This window comes from Sylvia atricapilla, chromosome 7, assembly GCF_009819655.1.
Source record: "Sylvia atricapilla isolate bSylAtr1 chromosome 7, bSylAtr1.pri, whole genome shotgun sequence".
Classification (NCBI taxonomy): domain Eukaryota; kingdom Metazoa; phylum Chordata; class Aves; order Passeriformes; family Sylviidae; genus Sylvia; species Sylvia atricapilla.
Genome location: NC_089146.1, coordinates 23117519 through 23139807, shown reverse-complemented (window position 1 = coordinate 23139807; position 22289 = coordinate 23117519). Strand labels below are relative to the sequence as shown.

Below are 22289 nucleotides of genomic sequence, written 5' to 3'. Positions count from 1 at the left end.
AGTTGAAGACACACTGAAGAACTGGACTGTGCTCCTGAAGGGAAAAAAAACCCCACAACAAAACCCACCATGTTATGCATCTAAGCACCAAGTGATCAGCACACAGGAAACTGAAGAGCTTAATTCCTGTGAAACAACTGCTATTTACAGTTCACTCCAGTGAATCAGCCCTACCTGTCCAGGGTGGAACTGCCGGTGGAGTACTCTTTTGAAGAGGACCGACTACCATAAAAAGATGACGACTGTAGTGGTAAAACACCTGTAAAAGAGAAGGAAAGGCAGGATGTTTTGTTCCAGGTTACACAGCTATTCTGACAGTAAACAACTTGTTCGGAAGTATTCAATCAAAAGGTTTAAAAATCCTCAAATATTGGTTTCTAGAACTGGTTCTGAGACTACTAATACATATGCTTAGAAATATTAATATGAATATTAATGATATGCAAGTAAAGGTATGATGGAGTTTAAGGTATTAAAATCAGTCTCCATCAAAGTGCAATATGAAATATTAAAAAGTCATTATCTTAACTATGTTAATGTTAATAAATCTCTACACAAGAGAGACAAGACACATGTACAGAAAACTCCTAATTTCCAATGCAGTGCTCTCAAAATTCAAGGTGAATAAGTAGAAGTGAAAACAACTTCTCTTCCCACTCCCAATTCCACAGTAAATTACTATCTACTTGGGGCAAAATAGGATTGTTTCATTGCTATGATATCATTGTGACAGGTCCTGAGACTCTAGTGCCTCACATGGTGCCACATCAAAAAGATGCTCTCAAGAGTCAAAAGCCACCTATTACAGTGAATCACAGTGTAATTTAGTTTGAATAATGAATAACTGTTTGCTTCTTTTCCAGCTTGAAGTTGTTTGAGCCAGGTAACTTTGGGAAATGCAGATATATGAAAGAAGTTTGCAATACTGTTACCAGAACTTGCAGGGATACACAGACTCTAATTTTGACTCTGAAGACAAAACCAGATTTCCATTTAGAGGTAAACATTCACCTTACTGGCTGCACCAGCAACACAGTTGAACCATCAGAGATGCACTAAAAATAGAATGAATTTGCCAACATTCCCCCATAAAAACAAGATCTTGAATTAATTCCTCTTTACGAGGAGAGAAGGTATTTATTCATAAAACTGGACAACAGTGCTGCTTGTTAATTTCTCTACTATTAGTCAGTATTTCTATATTGTCTGTAAAGCCTTGTCCTACAGCAGTATCCAACAGAGCTTTGGTACAAACAGGACAAAAGTCCTGGCCCAAATGAGCTCCCCCTATATGTTCTAGGGAAGAGATAAGGAAGTAAAATCAAACAGTACACATTTTAATCACAAAAATAAGCCTACAGTTCTAAAAGGCATTCAGAGCAAAGGAAAGTTTTAAAAATAAATAAGCAAGCAAAAAGGAATTTACAGAAATCCCCTCCCAAGGGAAAGAGCAGCTTGGAACAGTTTAAAGCTGCTTGTTGGCATTTTCAAGCAAGCTGGCTCATGGACTGGCATCAGCACTTAAGGATAAAGGTCAAGGCCACACTAGAGCATGACAGGCTTTGAAAATGAAGGCAGGTTATTTGCATCTCATGTACAGCTCTGGAGGAAGCAACAAGTTAATGGCATAGCAGATTAGGAAAAAACATCTCTGCAGCAACTTGCTGAACTAGTACCAAAGGGGTAAAACCATAATGGTATCATTTGGCTTTACATTAATTTTTTTACCTGATGTCCTATTCTCCTCAGCCTGCTTCAGGTTCAACTGTTTCTCTCTGCTACTGTTCAAGTACTTCCATGCTGGATCACTCAAAGCTTTATTATTCCTACAGAGAGAAGAGTGGAGGGCAATGCAGTTATGGAAGATATGGGATATTCCTGTTCAATATTTACAACTTGTTTCAAAGCATTTCTCTCCTACCACCTTCAATACTTGACCATGAACAGTAGAACTTCACTCACATATAGGTTTAACCGATTCATTTAAACAAGCCCTCTTATAATGAAATCTGATTTCAAACACATAGAGGGTCTTCTTCAAATGGCAATTCTCCTTTATCAGTTTCATTTCTAAAAGGGTCAAAGCACAAATAGTGCACATGCAGTTCTGACCGACATAATTGACAAAAGATAGATGACACAAAATTTGCATGTGCCACTTCATGCAAATCAGTTGCTGAGTAGTTTGTATTTCCCTCATTAACCCTGAACACATACCTCATTTCAAGCACCCAATGTATTCTCAAGCTTACTGGCCTGGTCCATGTGGCTGAGAGAATTCTTTTCAGAAAAATATACCTTTACAAATGAACAAGGAATTTAAAATCAGAAACAACTGTTACTTACGTTGAAGAATCATTCTCTTTGGGATAATCTTCACTCATTTCTGAACCAGGGGGTTGTGTTCTTTTCCTCTTTTCACTGATGACAGAAAAAATTGTGGTCATTCTTTCTGAAAGGTTAGTAAATTACACTCTTTCAAGTGAACAGAATTCCTCAATGCTTTCCGTGCATTTTGGACCTATCTTCTGCAATCTCCACATTTACAGCATAAAGAGAAACATTTGGTCTGCCCAACTCTTAAGCTGTACTTAAAAGCTCTACTGCCAATACTAGCCAGAGGCTATAAAAGCATGGATGAACATCATGTTAAAAGTAACAGCAAAACTAGAGGAAGACTTCTATTCCCTTCTTATGTCTCAGTGTACTGAGTTCCACCAGTAGCTCTAGAAAGAGCTGAATTTTAACAGTATCATAGTAAGAAGAAAACCCCCCTACCGATTCTCCAACAAGCCTGTCCTGTGAGGGACTGATGATGCAGGAGATGCTGAAATGTTCACCCTGTTGGTTGGTGTTCCAGCTCCAGCCGAATTCTTAATAGAGCCTCTCGCTGGGGTACCCAGCACCTTGCGAAATGTATTTTCCTCCTTGCTCTCCACAGTCACTCTTTTGGGAGGAGTCTGAAAAGCCCAAGTGGAGGGAGCCAGGGAGAAAACCCAAGAGTGAAAAAACAGGACCATCTTTAGTCTAATCTATGATTTCCACCACTTTTTTTTTTTTTCCTACAATTTAGCATCCAGAAGTGGAGAGATGCTACTTGTAACAGAATTAGAGTTTAAACACTAAAGACATAGGTAAAAATTGGACTGAGTCACATAAATAATAAACATGAAACTACTGCAGTAACCACTTTCCTGTCTCATTTTTCAAGGCTAAGTTAGTTGAACTTAAGTTTTTTAAATCTCCTTTACAAGCTTTGACATTAAAACACCCAAGGCATGATTCCTAACAACCCCCAGATCAATCCTGGGTGGTATTACAATTAAAAATATTAAAAAGCCATATTAAACCCCATATAATTAAAACAGTGCCATGACTGCCTTGGGCCAAACAAGACCTACGTGTGATGCAACAGAAGAAGGCAATAATTGGTTGACTAAGGAATGTTGGTCAATTTTAGACTTGAAAACGGAACATGTCTAATCTCACCACTGTATACACAGCCTTAAGTTTTTACAGTGAGATTGCCTTTAAGTAACATGTAGAATTCGTTTTGGGACAATGTCAGAAATAGCCTCCCTCAGGGCAGTAATACAAGTATACTAACAGAGATAACATAGTAAATTAAAGCCAGTAGATACACCATGAAATATGGGGAGAAAAAGAAAAACAAAAATATTTTGAAGAAAAACAACTTCCGGGGAAAAGACTGAAATTGACACAAAAATGTGAGCAGAATGCCACAAATTCAGTAACTTGATTCTGATATAAACTTGGATCAGCTGCTTTTTAATGTACACATTTGGCTGAAGTCTGCTAAACTCATTAAGAACTATGCTGACTGAACACATGGTCACACACATGTAAGGTGTTCGGCATAAAACAAAGAGAGATTCAGAACTATGCAAGAAGCAAGTCTCAGTCATGTACTTTCCTTCTATTTCCACTTTTTCTCTGCCTAAAAGCTCATATGTGAAGAACATAGTCTGACCTCCACAGCCAGACACTGATCTTTCCTACTCATACAGAAGATGTCTCCCCACAAGCAAGATACAGCATTGCCAACCACCCCATACACATCTATTCCAAGCTTTCTAGATTACAAACATTTTGGATGTAAAGTATTTACAAGTGCTATGACAACATACAGTAAGAAAATGAGAGGGTGAGGAATAGAACAAAATTAGAGAGGAAAAATTTGAACGATTTAACAAACCTGGTTCTCCATGTAAGAGAATTGCCTGTTAGCTTCCTTCTGAGTGGCCCTGCTGCCCAGCACACCTCCAAAGCTGCCAGATCCTTGTGAGGGTTTCCCAGCTGACAGAAAAAGTACACAATATTTGATTTGACTGTCATTTAACTGACTGGGATTTTTATTTGCAAAATGTTTAGCTGGAGTTGATTTTGGAAAGGGCATGCTGGATTTCTTGCCAACAGACTACAATATTCTGAATGCACAGACATAAGCATGTGTTTACGGATATCCCTCATACTGGTCATTTAGCCACTTGACAGCAAACCTCCTATCCTTAAAAAGGACAAAATTCAGCAAGTAAAATAAAAAACTAAGAAACTGTGCATGGGTAATTAACAGACAATCTTTCAAATACCAACACACAACGTAAAAAATCCTGCATGTTAATCTTTGATTGTTGTCCAGCATGAGAAAGGTATAAATCAAAAATGGGGCTCAAGGCCAGAAAGAAGCATTTACAGAAGTGCAAAGAAAGCCAGGAACAGAAGGAGGACAAAATGTGCTGAAGATGTGTGCTGGATTTAATTTTCTTCCCAGTAGCAAAGGGCTATGTTTTGGATTTGTGCTGAAAATACTGCTGATAACAGAGATGTTGTAGTTATTGTTGAGCTCTGTTCACAAAGAGTCAAGGCCTTTTTTGCTGCTCACATCAGCCCTGAGAAAGCAGGGGATGCACAGAAAGCCAGGAGGGGATCCAGATGGGACAGCTGACCCCTAGGATATCCCACACCATGCAGCATCATGCTCAGTGTATAAAGCTGGGGAAGAAGTAAGGGAGGCACACTGATGGTGTTTGTCTTCTCAAGTCACACGTGGTAGAGCCCTGCTTTCCTGGAGATGGCTGAAGACCTGTCTGCCCACAGGGAGGGGTGAATGAATTCCTCATTTGCTTTGCTTGCATGCACAGCTCTTGCTTTACTCACTGAACTGTCTTTGTCCCTGCCCACAGGGTTCCTCATTTTCGCTTTCCTTGCTGTCTCCCCAACCCCACTGGGAAGACTGAGTGAGCAGATGCTTGGGGCTTAGCTGTTGTTTGATATGGTTAAACCACGATAAGATGGGAAAAAGAAAACACAACACCTCTCCATAATGTTATAACGTGATTTACAACAATTGCACTTACCAGTATGAACCCTGTCTTGATGGACTGCATCCAAATACATCCGCATTTCATTTGCATCTTTAAATGGCACCTTATCAATTGTCAGAAAGCTGGTATCCTTTAGTGTCAGCATCAGGCAGCACAGTTTTCTGCCATTTGGTCGTAAGGTCACAGTTTTAATGTTATGGCTTAACTGGAAACAAGAAAGCATAAGCATAAATCCAACTTTAAAAGGCCAAAATACTTACAAATTCAACCCAAATATTTCAAATAGGCAGGATAAGAGAAACTTGCACCAAAATACTTCTCCTGGCTCCACTTCAAGGAAACATTAAACCTCATAGAATTAATACAATCTGTGACCTTGGCATCTGACAGAACTGTAAGGACAGTATTACTGTTGCTCAATGGTCTCTAGAGTCCTGGATAAGCTTTCTGAAACTTTCCTTCCTACTGAGTGTGACATTTGTAAATGTAAAGGAAAAACAACTTTATGAAGTCCCACTAGTGAAAACTTCCACATAAAGTGCAAAATACAATTTAAGATGTATTAAGATACAATTCAAGTATTAAACACAAATGTCTCACTTCACAATCTGCTCCCAGGGAAGACAGATTTGAAATGGCTTAAAAAATCTGCTGAGGGAATAAGTCAGTAAGAAACATGCTTATTCTGTATGCAACATGGTAACAATTAAGTGGTGTCAAAACTTTCAGGGTTATGGTTGAGCACAAGAAAAATTTTAAGAAGATTTTGTGCTCCCTAATGATGCCCCTGCCACTTTAAAATAACCTTACTTGTTAATTCATGGTAAGTCACCTACAAAAACTGGCTGCTGGGTAAAGGTTCTACTACTCAGGCAGGTTGAAGTTAGCTCAAAAAGACTGAGATAGTAAAAGACACTCCATGTCCACCAATGAGATTTCTTTTTTTCCATTATGATCTGTAGCTTCTTGGAAAAACAATCTAAACACAACAGAAGCTTGTAAGAGGGGCTGGAAAACCACTTCGATCAGAAACTAAGGGTTTGTTTTAATGGGAACATTACACTTCTGAAACACTTTGTGCTCAATCCTTGTATTTTGGGCTTTTTTGTGGGTTGTTGAGATTTTTTTAAAATATATGCTAAAAATATCTTCAAAGACCTAAGCACTGAATAATGGACTCCAAGTTTTTCATGCTCTCTTAAAACACTGAGGCCGTACAAAGGGATCACAATTACTTCACCATCTCAGAGCAAAACAACCCATCTGAACTCAAAATGCTGTCAGAAGACTCCATCCATACTCTTCATGCACTTGTCACGACCCAGCCAGTGCCACAAAGTTTTGGCAGGTGTGGGGAAACAAAGTAATTCTCTTAATAGCATCTAGGACAACCTAGTGAAAACTCTGAAACACCTCTAAAACACCATCTGACAGAAGAAATTTGATGACACACCAGTCAGTGTAGAAAGAAAAGTAATGCTGGATCCATCCAAACCCTCCATTACAGAAAAGTAAAAACAAGCAGGGAAATCACTCATATTCCTCTCAGAGCAGCTTGTCAAAAAAACAGGGAATACTACTTCTAATGCAAGATCATGAGGAATTTGTCACACCTGAACTGGCATGCCAACAGCCTGGGGCTGTCTCACACAAACTATCCTCCAGCACAAGCCTCCTTCTCTTCCTCTGCTGCAGTCCCAAGTGCACGGTGGTTTATCACCCTCTCCACCAGATCCTGCACTCAGTCCTCTCCCCAAATTTCTATGAAAACCCTCCACTGAGCTCACAAAGAGATCTGTCAATTGCCAGAGACAGAAGACATAAGAGCCTGGGAACAAAACCTGCCCCTTTAGGCCATGGCTAGCTGCTCTGTAGGCTCATCCTCCCTTCCAGCTGCTGTCACATCACATCACTCATGCAGGCAGAAAGGGCTGAGTGAGAACAAGCATCCAGGGAATGCACGAGGGGAAGACTGCTCTCCTCAGGAGCAACATGGCCCAACAGTGGATTAAACCAAACCTGCAGCCACAGCAGCACACTTGAGAAGGCAGAGACTCTTTTCAAGTCTACAGTAATACAGGTGGGAACAATCCACAGCTAACAATTTCCTCATGGCCTTGATTCCAAGGCAACACCAGCTGCCAGATTCTTAGCTGAGACTTCAGCACACTAAGGCAGCAAAAACCCTAACCTTTCAAATAGAAATGAACTTTTTTTCATAGCATCTGCACAAAGAAATAAATGGCTCAGAGAACAGATTGGTGAATGTTACTGATGAAAAACAGTGGCATGAAAAAGCAGAAGCAAACATCTAGATCAGTTTAGGCTGTTACAAAGTTGCTAAATAAGATGGGATTTTTTTGTCTTCCAACTGCTCTTGCATCATTTACATATTTTTAAAACAGGTATGTATTTCTTACAGAAAAAGCCCTCTGCTTTTGATTTGGGAAATTTTGCACAAAATCTACGAAGACTGATCTGAAAACAACTACAGAATGAGAAAAATTTTGGCTGAATATTTCAAGAGAATCATTAACAACCATCTGCATTTAAAACCTAAAACTAACATTCAGCAACTAACATTCAGCAAAGCCTTGCAAAAGGCTACCGGTGTGTTAACACCATTACGTTCAGCTGAGGAAACAGCTATTAGAAAGTGGTCAGGATCTTCTCTAGAGAACACAAATGTGCCAGTAACAGAAAGGTTACAGGTTCCAAAAATCTAAAACGTGACCCACGATGCTCTATGCTTCTGTAACTTTTCTCTGCTTTTTTTGGTTCTTCCCATTCAATGGTATCTCAATGCCAACCTTGGTAGATCCTTTAACAATACGTGTAAATTATTTACTGGAGAACAATACAAAGGGATTAGTGTTCAGGAAATGAGGAACAAGAAACAGTGACAGAGGGAAGTCTGAGGGACACTTAATAGCCTTGAAGAGGACAGCTGTTCACAAGAGAGCACAATCCAAGCACTGTTAAAACAAAAGCCTTAATGCCTGGCATACCTGAAACGTCGTTGGAACTCCTCCAACGTTGTAGTGAACTACTAGATTCACTTTGTTGTCCTTCTCCACAATTTCAAAGCTCCCTTCTTTCCATTTGGTAATCCCAGTCTGCATGCTGCGCATCCGGACAGGTCCGTGCACCTTTAACAGAGCCATGCTTTCTCACAGAAACGAGCTAAGAAAAGTGTGCTCCACCTTAAAAACCTGTTAAAAAGGAGAAATGTATAACCTGGCGGGCCAAATAATGGCTAAAAGAAGAGAGAAGCATGGCTTGAACTTTCCGCAGAAGTTTAGTAGAACCCTTTCACTGTTTTTAAACACACTGAGGAAGAGCTGAACAACAGTGAAGGAAACTTAGATTAATGAAATCTCCCCCAGTATGAACAGCAGTGCACCGATTCCTTACTGCTGAAAGGTGAGCAGACATATTCCAGACACAGAAGTCCTCAAAACCCCCAATTTCAACGGATCTAAGGAAAGGTTTAAAAAAAAAAAAAAAGTGTCCGAGGAAAGCCAGTTTGAGATGGGAACCAAAGTTTTGGAGGAAGCCTAAGAAAGAAAATGAGCTCGTTTCCGATGGCGCGGGATCCGCGGCCACCTGGCAGGGCCCGGACGGGGGTCTCCGGCTGCTCTCCGCCCAGGAAAGCCGCGGGCCCCGGGGGCGAGAGACACAGCCCTAAAGACTCTGTAAAGCACGGAGAAGCGTGTTCCCGATAAAAACCAGAAGGAATGAATGGAGCGGCCCCAGCGCGCAGCCCAGGAGGCGCTGCCGGGGAGGTTCCCCCAGGCATCCCGCGCTCAGGCGCCACCGCTCCCGGCCCGGCCCGGCGCTGGTCCCGCTCTGCCCGGGCCTGGCCCGGCTCCCCTTCTGCTCTTTGGCCGCTCACACATACCGGGACACGGAGAGCACGGGAGCACCGCCCGCCCCGGGCCGGGCCGCTCTGAGGGCAGGCGGTCGGCGCGCGGCGGTCGGGGCACGCGGCCGGCGGGAGCGGGTAGGAGTCGGTGGCGGCGAGCCCCGGTACCTGCGTTCCGGCGCGTCCCGGCGCGTCCCGCGGAGCCCGGGGCGAGGCCGGGGGGGGGCGGGGGAAGGGGGCGGCGGCGGATGGCGGGAACCGGCCACAGCAGCGCAAGACGGCGCGCGACGCGCGCCCGCTCACGTCAGCGCGGCGGCGCCTTCCCGGCGCGCCCCGCGCGCGCCCGCTCCGCGCGCAGGCGCCGGCCCCGCACCGGCCCCGCCCGGCCCCGTCCCGGCGTCCCCCGCGCGGCGGGTGAGAGGTCGCGGCGGCACCGAGTCTATGGCGGCGGTGATGGCGGCTTGAGGCGGCACCGGCTCCGTTCCTACTCTCCCACCATGCACAGTCTGGCCACGGCCGCGGTGAGCGTCCGTCTCCGCGCCCCGCCGGGCGGCGGCGGGACGGCGCTGGGAATGGGGCCCCGTTGCGCGGGCCGTGCGGGGAGCGGGAGCGCGGCCGCTTGCGGCTGCCGGGGGAGCTTGAGGCCGCGGGGTGGCGGAGCCCCATTGAGCTCCGTCCCCTCGGCATCACCGGCGGGGCCCGTTGGCAGCTGCCTAACTCCGGCTGCTCCCTTGGGGCTGCCCCGTGCCGGCGGTGCGGGCTGTCTGCCGTGGCGTGGCTCATCCAGGGCCTCGAGGGTTTCCCTGCTTCGGTTTCCCAGCTTTTCACTCTGCTCTGCCTCGTGTGCATCAGTAGGGCTTTCCCTCCTTCCCCCTTGCCTGCCGCGCTCCCTGCCTGAGCCTGGATGCCTCTTGTAGCGAATCAGTGTTTTAAGGTCTCTCAAAGCATCACTACCAAAGGTATTGGCAAAAGCAGGTTTAATACAAAAACAGAGGCGTGACAAATTTCTTTGATAAGGTTTGCTCTACTGCTTCAAAAGCACATAGAGGAAAAGCAAACAAAAGTCTAAAATGAATTAATCTACAACCAAAATAAATCCAAAAAATTATCCACAGAGTGTGTGGAGGAAGAAGAGCAGGGAAGAAAAGGATAAGAAAGGGTGGGATAAGAAGGGGTCATGAAGACCCTCCCGCTGAGGCACAAGCTGCAGAGTAGATCTTCTTTTAGTGACCTTAAAACACTCACCTGTGACACCTGCATACCCAGCCACCTCCTGTGCCCTCCGGGGAGCTGTTTTACTGCTGGCCTTGACTGCAGAGGGAAAGAGTAGGCAGTGAAAAGCTCCTCAGGGCAGCAGATGCTGCCTTTTCCTATTTCCCTTTTGCCCTATTGCAGTGCGGTACTGTCCATAGCTGGTGCTTGCTCTCATCCCCCTCAGGAAGCTGCCAAGATTAGATAAGGATTCTCCAAGAAGAAAAGATGTTTCAATATTTTTCCTCATGTTATTCTGTTGATAAGTTTTGCTTTCCCTGTGTGTGAAAGAAAGTCTGCCTGGGGGGATTCTGTCCTGGAGCTTGCAGGATTTGTTTGGCCCTCAGAGTTCCTCAGAATTTTGGGTCTTAGAGGGAGAAAAAGAAACAATAATGAAGTAGGGAATTAGGAAAAAAATGCATCTTTCCATTTAAGCTAAAATGAAAGGAGCAACTGTAGAGCCTATGAAAAGCAGTTTGTTCTGGCTAAGGCAGATATTGGACATCATAAATTTAATTGTATGGAAAATCTACTTAGTGCTCTCTAGGGATCACAAGCACATGACTGTGCTTTTAAGGGGTCGATGCATTCAAGCTTACAGGAACTGAAACTACCAGTGAGTCTAGAAAAATAGATGGAAGCTTTAGATAACACAATTATAGCAACGTTATTGCTACACTGCTTGTCAATCCACCAGCCCACATGAAAATAAACGAGCTCTGTTCATTCTCCCTCTCTCTTTGAGCTTCTGTGTAGAAGTTAGCATTGCATTTGCGCTCACAGTTGTAGGGGCACAAGAAACTTGGCAGGATCAGTAATTTAGTTTGAGATTTTAGGAAAAAAAATTAAAAATTGAGTAGGTGAGTGTCCTGGTTCAGACCAGAACAGAGTTAATTTTTGCAGTAGACAGGAGGGAGCATAGCCAGGCCCCAGAGATTATTCTCTACCACCTCACATCATTTTTCAGGGAGGGAGGAAGGACTTGATTTGGGTTTGGGGTAGTGTGGCCCAGGAAGCAGTTGGGTATTGTTGTGGGGGTTCTGTGGTGTGAGCAGTAACTTTTCTTTTTTTGTACCCTCTGTCACTAATATTAGTTAGTTTTCTTATCCGTTTGCTGTTTCCAGTACATTGTTCCTATCTCAAGCTGTGATCTTTACCTTTTGCACCTCCAAATTCCCCTTTCCATCTTGGAGCAGGGCGACTGGGAGGGGAAGGAGGGAGGGAGTGGGTGACAAGTGACTTGGAGTGCTTTCAGTGGGAGAACTAAATTGAAGAATACCATCCCTAAACCATGACAGTGAGAAAAAAGAGGATAGGAGAAAATATGAACAGCTAAAAAAGTATTTGAGCCTTAGAATACAGGGACTGATAGCACTGCATTTGCTTATGTATGCACATTTAAGTTAAATAATACAACAGAAGAGGCTGGAGGAGAGAAAAATCCCACAGGTGGGAAAGAATCTGTTTGGACGTGACTATGGATATAAAATGGGGATAAACAGAGGAGGGAAACCTTTCCAGACACAGAGATAGAAAGCTGTTGGTGTCTGCCAAAGGTTTAGAAGTCTTTCCATCCCTCCTGCATCCCGTCTGGGACTTCTTCTGCCATGTGGCTTCAGGTCTGGTTGCAGCCACTTGCAGTTCCTGAGCTGCCCTGTGTTCTGTGTGTCTCAGTGGTGAGCTGCTTAGTGACAGCGTTGCTGTCAGTGAGTGTGGGCTCTGCTTGCATCTGTTGTGGGGAGCACATGAAGAGTTTCAGTTGGGGTTAAAAAAGAAAGAAATATAGTCCTGTTCCCAGCCAGGACCACCATGCACAGCAGGATGTGGAGCTGGTTGCGTGCTGGTTGGGGTGGCTCAGGAGCAGCAAGTACCAACAGGGCTGTGCTTGGCTTCAATAACAACCACTGCAGCAGTGTTTGGAAGGGTTCTGACCTGGCTTTTGGAAGTGTTCACCCAGAAGGTTTTAATGATGGTTTTTGTCTTCCTCAAAATTTTGTATCTTGAGTCACCAACTATCTCCTTAGGAAGTTTGCAGAGCATTTCTTTGCACCAAGTGCTGCTTGTGCCAGCAGAGGCAGGAGACAAAGTTTCAGTGAAAGACTTGTGCCTTGCCTTCTCCACAGAAATTCTTTTCCCTCTTTTTCCTCGTTTTTTAATTGAGAACTTTTTGATCTTGATATTGTTCCTTTCCTGGTTTTTCAAGAGAGGCAGAAGCAAAATCTGGATTTCTCCTGAGTAGTAGAAACTGTGTCTTCATTAGGAATACAGATCTACCCTTCTCTGGGCTTATTGTGAACAGGGATCAAATCACCCTGAGATCTTGCACAAAGTCATTCTTGAAAAATTCCATTTTAGCCCCTTGTATGTGAACAGTGTACATGGTATCAATATGAGCCATTGGTAACAGCAGCTGTTGCTGGCCATGGCTGTTGTCATGCTGGTGGTGAACTAGTGAAAATTTTTCTAGTATATGTATGAATATTTTCTCATGTGCATTGAGTGAATCTCACTCAATAAGATTGGTAGTTTCCAATGTCATGGGTATTTGTGGAGAGAAAAAGGTAACCTCTGCCTTACTCTGGATCTGTGGAATCATGCACTTGAAACATGAAATAAATGCATGCTAAATGCAGGTGGAGCAAATGATAGCTGGCTGGAGTGTGTCTTGCTCCCCAGGAGCTCTGCTGGCACAGATGGGCAGCAGCTTGGCTCTCCCTGCTGAATGAAGTTACAAAGGTACTGCTTGACAAGGGGATTAAGAGAGACAAGTCAGGCCAGGAAATAAAGCCTTAGAATTTCAAATAGGTAAAATACTAAGACTAATTTAATGAAGAGATGGATCCATATCCAGAACATCTTAATAGAGCTTTAGGTCCTGCCCTCTCAGTTGGATTTCTTTTTCTGTCAGATTGTGGGAATGGTTTGGGTGAGAACTGGATAAAATATTTGGACTGAAGCTTTCCTGTCTCCCTCCCAGCCTGTGCCAACAGCACTGGCTCAGGTTGACCGTGAAAAGATCTACCAGTGGATCAATGAGCTGTCCAGCCCCGAGACACGGGAGAATGCACTGCTGGAGCTGAGCAAGAAGCGTGAGTCTGTGCCTGACCTCGCCCCTATGCTGTGGCACTCGTTTGGCACGATTGCAGCACTCCTTCAGGTGGGTCAGGCTGGCTGTGTCTTTATTCTGTAGGGCAGCATCAGCATATTGCAGAGCTTATGCATCCATGAGGATCTGGCAGGGAACTAGTGGGATCCCTTATTACCATTGCTTGGGAGTATGATCTTTGGTGGATCATGTGGTGAGGGGTGCAGGTTAAGGTTTGAATGCGCTCCTGTGACTCCATGTCAAATTGACTCTGACCCAGCTCTGCCCTTGCCTGGACAGCATGGTGGCTGCAATGTAACTTGAAAGTGATGCTTGGTGAAAGCAGACTGTTAACTGCTGTCACTGCACTTCCTTGCCAGGCAACAGCATTGGTGTAGCTTTCTGATATTTTTCTCCTTTAACTTTCTACTCTCTGTTAATTTTTAGGAAATTGTAAATATTTATCCATCAATCAACCCTCCGACTTTGACAGCCCATCAGTCCAACAGAGTCTGCAATGCTTTAGCTCTTCTACAGTGTGTTGCATCACACCCTGAAACAAGGTAAGTGTTTTCAAGTGGTGTGAGTTTTCTGAGGTGTTGATATTGACACCTCAGCCCATGTGTTTGACTTCAGAAGCAATTTAGCTCCTTTCTCCTTTTTTACTTGAGAGAAGTGAAACAGACAACAGAGCTGATAGATAGGCAGCTGCCTGCTGCTTTTACTTGTTTGCATGGATTCTCAGGATGACAGCTTTATCATCCTAAATGCATTGCATTCCCTGGATCATCCTGAGATCTTGCAGACTCTTAGAAGATTGGATTGTGGCAGCTTCTGGGAGGTCAGCAAGAACTAAGGGTACCTTTGTATTGAGAGCTGTGGGCAAGGGTCTTTGAGCTTGCAATTACTAAGACAAGGGGCTTGGTTAGAGCACAGTGTTAATGCCAAGCTTGTGGGTTTTATCCCTGTATGGGCACTCACTTAAGAGCTGGACTCCATGATCCTTGTGGGTCTCTTCCAGCTCAGAATATTCTGTGAAATCAAAAAAGAACCCTTGAAATTTCAGCTTACAGGTTTTTAGACCAATTGTTGAAAGGGTGGAGTGAACAGGACTGTACTTTCCAGGCAAGTGTGAGGCAATAGCAGAGCCATTTTTGGAGTCCTCAGCCAGTGTTTAACTCCATGTTTTCTCAATCTGTGCCCAGCCTGTGTCAATAGGGAAAATATGATGTTGGTTCAACCAAAATCAGTAGCTAAAACTCAGAAGGAAACTACCCAGAGATCCACAATCTCATGCTTCTGTTACTGCTGAGCAGCAGAATAGCTGAAGTTGGTTTTGAGCTGCTGCAAAGCAGTGTTAAAAAGCAACTTTCCATGAGATAATATCCAAAGAAATAGGATAGTTTTACATGACTCACATTGACTTTTAAAGTTTGAAAAGTGAAAATGGAAGAAGTATTTTGGATGATTGTGCAACAGAGCTTCCCTCTGTTTGCAGACCAATCTCCAGCATTCTACCTGCTGTCTTTACTTTTCACCACTGCCAGAAGGTCGTGTAAGGACTCTTAGGGAAAGGAGTTGGTGCACATTTAAACTCTGGTGATGCCTAAAGCTCAGCCAGTCTGTATTTCTGAGAGGTACTTTTCACAGGCATTGTGGCTAACGATCCTTGCCATTGGGAGCTGCAGGGTGAAATGCAGCAGTGAATATACAAAACAGAGAGTGGTTGGCAGGAGAAGGTAATAAAAACAACAGGGTGTGCTCAGTTCCTGGTCAGCTGAGGCAGGAATGCAGGTAATTGACAGATGAAGTGTTAGGTTTTGTGCTGTGCCCAGTGCAGGATTTGCTTCTTGCCTTTCCATCAGAGAAATAACTGTTACCCACTTTTGAGGAGCAGTAGCAAAAATGGGGTCCACCAGGAATAGTCTGAGGCTCTGTGTGGTAATGCTAGATTGTGTGCTCACTTTGTATTCCTTGTTCATATTGCATACTCTCTCTTTCCTACAGATCAGCTTTTCTGGCAGCTCATATTCCTCTCTTCCTGTACCCCTTCCTGCACACAGTCAGCAAGACCCGTCCATTTGAGTACCTGCGGCTCACAAGCCTCGGAGTCATTGGTGAGCAGCCACACTAATGCTGGAGCACTGATCTCTTACTGAGTTAGAGCAGTTCATGCTGTGGGCATAGAGACCTGCATGACCAAAGTCAGAGGTCTCTTGTTTCGGGATTTTTCAAGTACTGTAGTAGTAAGAAAAGGAGCTGCTCCTTTTCCATTGTGGAGGCAGACTCCTCTTCCTTTTCACTTATAAAAAAACCCACTGAAGTCTAAATGCATTGCCAAAGTAGGTTTCTTTGAGTACAAGTACCTGCAACCTTGTACCTTCACCCTCAGCCCTCCCAACTAGGCACTGGGGTGAGTGGGTGCAGGCTGGGCTTTCTTTGGGTTTCTGTCATTGATTGACTTGGGTGTATTTTCCCTGTCTTCCCCATATCCTGGTTTTTTTTTTCTTTCTTTCTTCTTTCTGCCCAAATAATTTTTCTCTCAATGCATAAAGAGTCTTAAAATGTCTTAATATGCATTTCTTCCTCCCAGAGGTTGCTGTGGGTGCCATGATCCTCTTGTGTTTGTGTTACTACTGAGGGAAAGACAAGAGTGCATCTGATTTTTGAAAAATAAAGAACCTCCAACACCATTATTTTTACACTAATTACTTTTACTCTGCCAAAATGATTTCTTCTCCAGCCATGTGCTGCAACATGTCTAGGATGACATTTGCTCTGCCTGGCATTCAGACTGAATTGTTTCTGGGGAGGGCAGAACACAGGCCCTCTTTGAAAGGTGAGATTTTTTTGGAAAGAGTTTCATATTTACTGATTTTGGGTTTTGTTTTTCCTTCAAGGAGCCTTGGTGAAAACTGACGAGCAAGAAGTGATAAATTTCTTATTGACAACAGAAATTATCCCCCTGTGCTTACGTATTATGGAGTCTGGCAGTGAGCTCTCCAAAACGGTACCTTGTTTTTTGTTTTAATAAAGACACTTCATTGTTCATCTCTGACTGACCAGGCTGCCAGTGCCCTGCAGAGCTGGCTTCTCTGGTGTTGCAAATGCTGGGACAACAGCATTTTGTGTTGTGGGCACATATGGGTGGAGTTTTTGCCTCCTCAAAAACAAAACAGACCAAGACCTGAGGCTGCCTGAGTGGCCTGGCAGTAGTTGACGTCTTACGCAACCTGAGTCCAGTCATCTTGTACACTCTGCTTTGTGTCCATCTCTTTTCTTTAACCAGGGATGCCAGGCATTGTGTGCTGTCCTGCATTTTCTTTTGGCTTCTAAACTTTGACTGAGTAAAGCATTTGCTGCCTGCTGGAAGTCTTTTCAGCTCTGGGGCTGACTTGAAAAGAGCACCGCACAAAGGCTGTCCTTTTTCAGGGTAGATAAGTTGGTTACATGCTTTGTTTTCTGCCTTCTCCCCATTCTAGGTTGCTACGTTTATTCTTCAGAAAATTCTCCTGGATGACACAGGGCTGGCATATATCTGTCAGACTTATGAGCGGTTTTCCCATGTTGCCATGATACTGGTAAGATTATTTGTTTTTAAAGTATTCACATCTAAAAAAGAAAAAAATATGCTATAGCAGTCAGCTTCTTCAGCAACTACTTTACTGCTGTCTGGCTGGAGCACAGGATGAGGGAGGCAAAACATTCTTGGGCTAATTGCCCAAGAATGTGACACTGTGGCACTGTACCTCTGCTTCCATGTTTCGTTTGTATACTTCTGGTTTGCATGTGAAGAGAACACATATTAGTTGCAATATACTAAGTCCCCAAGACAAAACAGGTAAACCTCTTCAGAGAAGGAAACGATTTTCCAGAGCTGTGGTTTCCAGTTGTTTGTGGGATGTGAAATTATATAATTTTATGTAAGAATGATCACACAGTTCAGATCACAGATCTATGTTCCATCCCTGTCTCTCACAACATGTTGAAAGAGCAGGGCAAGTAATATCATTCTTGTCCTCATAACAGTGCCACAGCTGCCAGCTACTTTCAGCTTTGGATTTCTGGGGCCGCTTGTGGGGTTTCTATGTAGTAACCCCCAGTGTTTGTCCCATTGATTCCTTGAACCCATAAAAACTTTTTGCACCCACAGGAATCTCACAGGAATCTCACAGGTTTCCTGTTTGCTGCCTGGAATGCCACCTTAATTTTTTTCCTTTCTGAATCTGGCTCCTACTAGCTGCTGCATATGCTCTAATTTTTGTGTTGGAATACAAAGAGAGTCAACAAGTTCTGTCCATTCTGTGATCCCTGTAAAGGACAAGTTTGGGTACTTGAAATTTGTTTGTCCCAGGAGTAAAAGCCCCAGCTTGAGTTTTATCTTTGAGCTTGCCAAGGGGAATACAAATCTGTCCTGGAATAGTTATTGCCATGCTTTTGTGTGTGTTTGCTTGCATTTTAAATGGTGGTCTCAGGAGAAGAAAATGCAGCAGTAAGTTAGGCACTTAGCAATGCTGGTTCTCTGACTAAATGTTTATATTTTCATTAGGGATATTTACTTGTCTGTTTTTGCAAATGTAAAGAAAACATTGCCTCCTATTCACCCACAAATACCAAAATATGAAGGATTTTGAGCTGATGTCCTTAATATCCAATGTGATGTAATTTTTGCATTCAAGGAGATCAGCCTTGATGAAAGTACATCTGACTTGGGGGCAAAGTGAAGGATGCAATTAGAAACTCTGAGGTAGGGGAGGGAAGGAGACCATGCCATTTGCAGACATGACTTCTTCCTTGAACACAGAAGGATGTAGGTGTGTAAAGCTTGTGTAGTCCCCCCATTGGGTGAAGCACTGGCAGAATCAATATTCCATAATGCAAGAGAGAATGATGAAAATGTTAACAGACTTTTTCATTGTCTATTTCAAAAGTCAGGATAGTGTGCTCCTGTCTAATGAGGGTGATGATTTACTTCCATGTCCCCTGAGTAAGATGTCACACAAGTATTACATGCTTTTAAAAGAGCAAGTTAGTATTTTCCATCCAGGAGCTCTCTAAGGATCTTGTGGTTACTTATTTTGAAGAAATAATTGGTATCCTAGGGAATTGCTAAGAACAGGAAGCTTGCAAAAGGGCAGATGAGGGGGACCTGCTAATTGCTATCAGCCAGGATGTCCAAATACAGGTGCATTTGACTAATGGGGAAGGAAAATGGTTAGTATTAGCCAGTGTAGTTTACAGGAAAAACCCCAACTTGTTGGGCAGATATAATTGACTCCTAAACACAAGCCAGTAATCTGTTAAATTCTTCAAAGCAGGTGTGTGAAGGCATCCACACTGCTCAGCTAGGCACGTTCAAAGGTGCAGCCATGTGCTAAGTCCTACTTAGTGTGAGAAACAGGCTGAGTCAAGAAGATCTGTCTATGCCTTCTTCCCTGGAACAGCTTCATAAGGGATGTAGCAGAAAGAAAAAATACACTGCTTGGATGCATGCTAAGACTGAATAAGGATCTTGCTACATGTGGTGTGGGTGAGCACAGTCCTATGGCGTGGCTTTCCAGGATGTTGCTATTGTGTTAAAAGAATGTTGAAATGAAGGGAATGCATATGAGAGCAGGGGGTGTTGCAGAGCTTGGGAACACACTTCATGGTGTAACTCAGCCTGAGCTTATCAAACTATTTGGAATGTGTCTTTCACGATGGGGAAATGAAGCCCCAGGGTCTCTTTAATCTCACAAAGAGTTGCTAAGTAGTCCTAGGAAGGTAAAAATTAAACAGAAATGAGATGAGCTTTCCTCAAGGTGATGGAAGAACCCTTTCCAAGTCATGGCAAGCTCTTAGTCTCAAAAGCATCTTGGCAAGCAACACCAGGCTCCGTGCAAGGGTATCTTGATAAAAGGTAATGGGCTGTGCTGCGTGGGAAACCAGAATGAGTGATTTAATGATCTTTCCCAGTCTCTGTTGGTTGTGAAGCTGTTCTTCAGAAAACTTTAACTGGTGGCACTGGCTTCTGTCAAACAGGGTAAAATGGTCCTGCAGCTCTCCAAGGAGCCATCGGCACGGCTGCTGAAACATGTTGTCCGCTGCTACCTTCGCCTTTCCGATAACCCCAGGTAAACATTTTAGGAGTTTGGGCAGGGGCTTCTCCTGTGCCCTTGGAAGCACAGTTCTTCAGTTCTTCTCCACAGTCCCCACCTGGGGGAATCAAGGTTCCTGCTCTGTCAGCCTTAGCTCAGTGTGGAAGATGGGTGGGGGTTTTGCTTGCATTTTTTTCTTGATAGTCACAGGAGCTTTTATGGTACATGGGAGAAGCAGTGACTATTGGGGGATTGTGCAAATTCCAGCTGTGCAGGTTACTACTGCCTGAGCCTAAATATAGCCTGAACAAGTTACAAAGGATGGCTGAGGTGGAAGGTACACTATACTCTCCCTCTTCTGCATCAGACAGGCTGTTAGCAGTAGATGAAATTCAGTTGAGAGAATACAAACTGATCTCCTGCTGACCAGTAGCTCTGCCCAAAGCTCCTGGGTATTTGTTGCCTCAGTCTCTCCTGGCATGGCATCACTTTGCTGCTGTGTGTTGGGGTGCAGGGGCTGCTTGGCGGGGTATAGTGTGAGGGGTGGCAGGTGTGCTCGCTGAGTGCCACCTGCTGCAGTGCTGCTGCTGTGCTGCTGCTCTGCTTTCCTTGGCTGGCTGTGGCAGGGAGACCTCCAGGCAAAGGAACGCTTTGTTCCCAGTGGGGTGTGCTCCCCTCTTGCCCCTGTGAGTTTATTTGTTGGGCCCCGTTTCTTGTCTCTTGATGTAGGGCACGTGAAGCTCTCAGGCAGTGCCTTCCTGACCAGCTGAAGGACACCACCTTCGCCCAGGTCCTGAAGGATGACACCACCACAAAACGCTGGCTGGCTCAGCTTGTCAAGAACCTGCAAGAGGGTCAAGTCACTGACCCACGGGGCATCCCTCTTCCTCCGCAATGACTGCTGGAGGAGGTGGGGCACTGGGGAAGAAACAGCTCAGGTTTACAAAGAACCAGGAACAGGTGACCTCTTCTTCAACAAACCGGGCACACCAGCTGGCTGCTGGCATGTCGGACCGTCCCACCCAGCCAAAGGGCTGCGTTGTAGCAGTGCAGCAAGCCTCCAGGGATCCCAACACCAGCAAATGCTGATACTACAGCTTCAAAAAAAAAAAATCAATAAAAACAGTCTGTATAGATCCCAGTCTCTCCGGGAGGCTTGGGTGGCATCTCTTCCACCACCTCCAGGCATGGGGTAGTGCAGATGTCCACTCTTCCAGCAAACTCAGCCTCTGCCCAAGTGATGCACGACAGTATGCGTGCACCGTCCCTCCAGTTCCTTGTCACTTCTTGTTTACATGTCTCTTTAGATGAGTGAACTGAATAAAAGCTGATCCAGTTGCTTATCCCCTCCTAATATTGCTACTCAGCTGCAGTAGCCCAGGGACAGCTTTTTTCCTGCCAGCAGATCCTTGCTCCTGGCATTGCATCCATCCAGCATAGTGAGTTTGTCTCTTCTTTTCCTTTGGTGTGGAGGAGATGGCTGCAGCCAGGCCACTGCGGTGCTTGCCCCAGGAGGAGGGGTGTGTTACTTGCAATGAACCTATGCGTCATAAGGTTGCTTCCCAGGGCTCTGGGGAAGAAGACAGCAGGATTCTGCCTCTTGTGCTGTAAATAGTGCACTCCCACAGCTGACCAGTGGCCAGAGGCTGATGTGTGCTGGCCTCTCATTTCGACCTGGGAAGGCTGCTGGCTGGCTTATCACATGGAGCTCAGTGTGAGGGCACCTGCCTTGAGGTGGTGGGCAGGCCACCGACTGATCCCCCGCCGCCTGCAGGCTCCAGGTATGCTGCCTTCTGCACCCCCTGCTGCCCGCCAGGCGCCGCTCAGTCCTGTCCCCTCCCTTCCCCCCTCCTTCCGCTCCTCTGCCAGCCAGGTGCATCCATTTCAGCTTTGAAAACCTGCCTTGGCATCTGCCATGGCCCCACTGCAATTAAACTGGACCAGCAGCCACTTACCTGCCGCCTCTGTGCCGAGGGGCTAATGCAGCCGCAGCAGGCTCTCGGAAGCAGTGGAGGAGCTCCCAGGCTCTGCGGCAGCAAAGCCTGCTCTTGGCTGCAGGCAAGCCTGGGCAGCTACTTAATTCTCCCCCCTCTTCCAGTAGCCCATTTTGCTGATCATCTGCAGTGTCGTGCCAACAGTGTCTTAAATCCCACTATTTCCCTTCCCTCCTCTCACAGCCTTGCATAACAAGGGCAGAGCCTAGCCTCTTCCTTGCCCTCGGGTTCCTGTTTTATAACCATTGCCCTTTCCCTCCTTTTCACACTGACCTTGCCAGGGTGTTAAAACGCTTGTTTGGTTGATGATTATTTTTTTTTTCGGATTAATAAATAATAAAACCCCAGCCAGCAGAAATTGGTCCTGGTCTGGTCTCTCGCAGGGGTGAGGGGGCAAGCGGCGCAGTGGGGGTTTATTGCAGATGGGAAGAAGGGCGGGATGTGCCTTCTTGGGCATAGGAGCTGGAACGAGCGTCCTTTCCCAGTGGGAGCTGAGCCGGCTATGGCGCCGCATCTCTTCTGGGGCACGTAGTGTGGAGGGGATGCTCCTCTGTTTTCCTTTGCAGGAAGGCAGCGAGCCTGCCAGGGAGAGAGCACTTGCTGCCTCCCTGAAGCGTCTTTGCAAGCGCTGCCGCACTCTCCCGGAGTCAGGTCTGTTAGAGCATCCCCCAC

The 22289-nt window shown here is 45.1% G+C and overlaps 2 protein-coding genes across 2 annotated transcripts in view; one reads left to right on the top strand and one right to left on the bottom strand.

The window, feature by feature from the left end:
• The window catches only part of USP37 (ubiquitin specific peptidase 37), a 34593-nt gene extending 25094 nt beyond the window's left edge, over positions 1 to 9499 (bottom strand). The window contains exons 1-8 of the mRNA XM_066322971.1: positions 9379 to 9499; positions 8354 to 8557; positions 5379 to 5550; positions 4217 to 4317; positions 2779 to 2960; positions 2347 to 2421; positions 1729 to 1826; positions 175 to 259 (exon numbers count right to left, since the gene is read on the bottom strand). Of these exons, the coding sequence (XP_066179068.1) occupies positions 175 to 259; positions 1729 to 1826; positions 2347 to 2421; positions 2779 to 2960; positions 4217 to 4317; positions 5379 to 5550; positions 8354 to 8509 (869 nt within the window). The 5' untranslated portion in view covers positions 8510 to 8557; positions 9379 to 9499. The remainder of the gene's footprint in view (positions 1 to 174; positions 260 to 1728; positions 1827 to 2346; positions 2422 to 2778; positions 2961 to 4216; positions 4318 to 5378; positions 5551 to 8353; positions 8558 to 9378) is intronic.
• Positions 9500 to 9578: 79 nt separating this feature from the next.
• On the top strand, positions 9579 to 21975 carry CNOT9 (CCR4-NOT transcription complex subunit 9). The gene is made up of 8 exons (XM_066322970.1): positions 9579 to 9731; positions 13439 to 13618; positions 13994 to 14109; positions 15554 to 15663; positions 16447 to 16556; positions 17029 to 17127; positions 19568 to 19659; positions 20353 to 21975. The coding sequence occupies exons 1-8, from the start codon at positions 9708 to 9710 to the stop codon at positions 20519 to 20521; spliced, it is 900 nt and encodes a 299-aa protein (XP_066179067.1). The 5' UTR covers positions 9579 to 9707; the 3' UTR covers positions 20522 to 21975.
• Positions 21976 to 22289: the final 314 nt, after the last annotated feature.

Bases quoted from the DNA above. Each gene is read 5' to 3' on its own strand.
- CNOT9 (XM_066322970.1), top strand. From the start codon at position 9,708: ATGCACAGTCTGGCCACGGCCGCG. The intron at 16,557-17,028 runs GTACCTTGTTTT...TCCCCATTCTAG, and splicing joins GCAGTGAGCTCTCCAAAACG to GTTGCTACGTTTATTCTTCA. The intron at 19,660-20,352 runs GTAAACATTTTA...CTCTTGATGTAG, and splicing joins CGCCTTTCCGATAACCCCAG to GGCACGTGAAGCTCTCAGGC.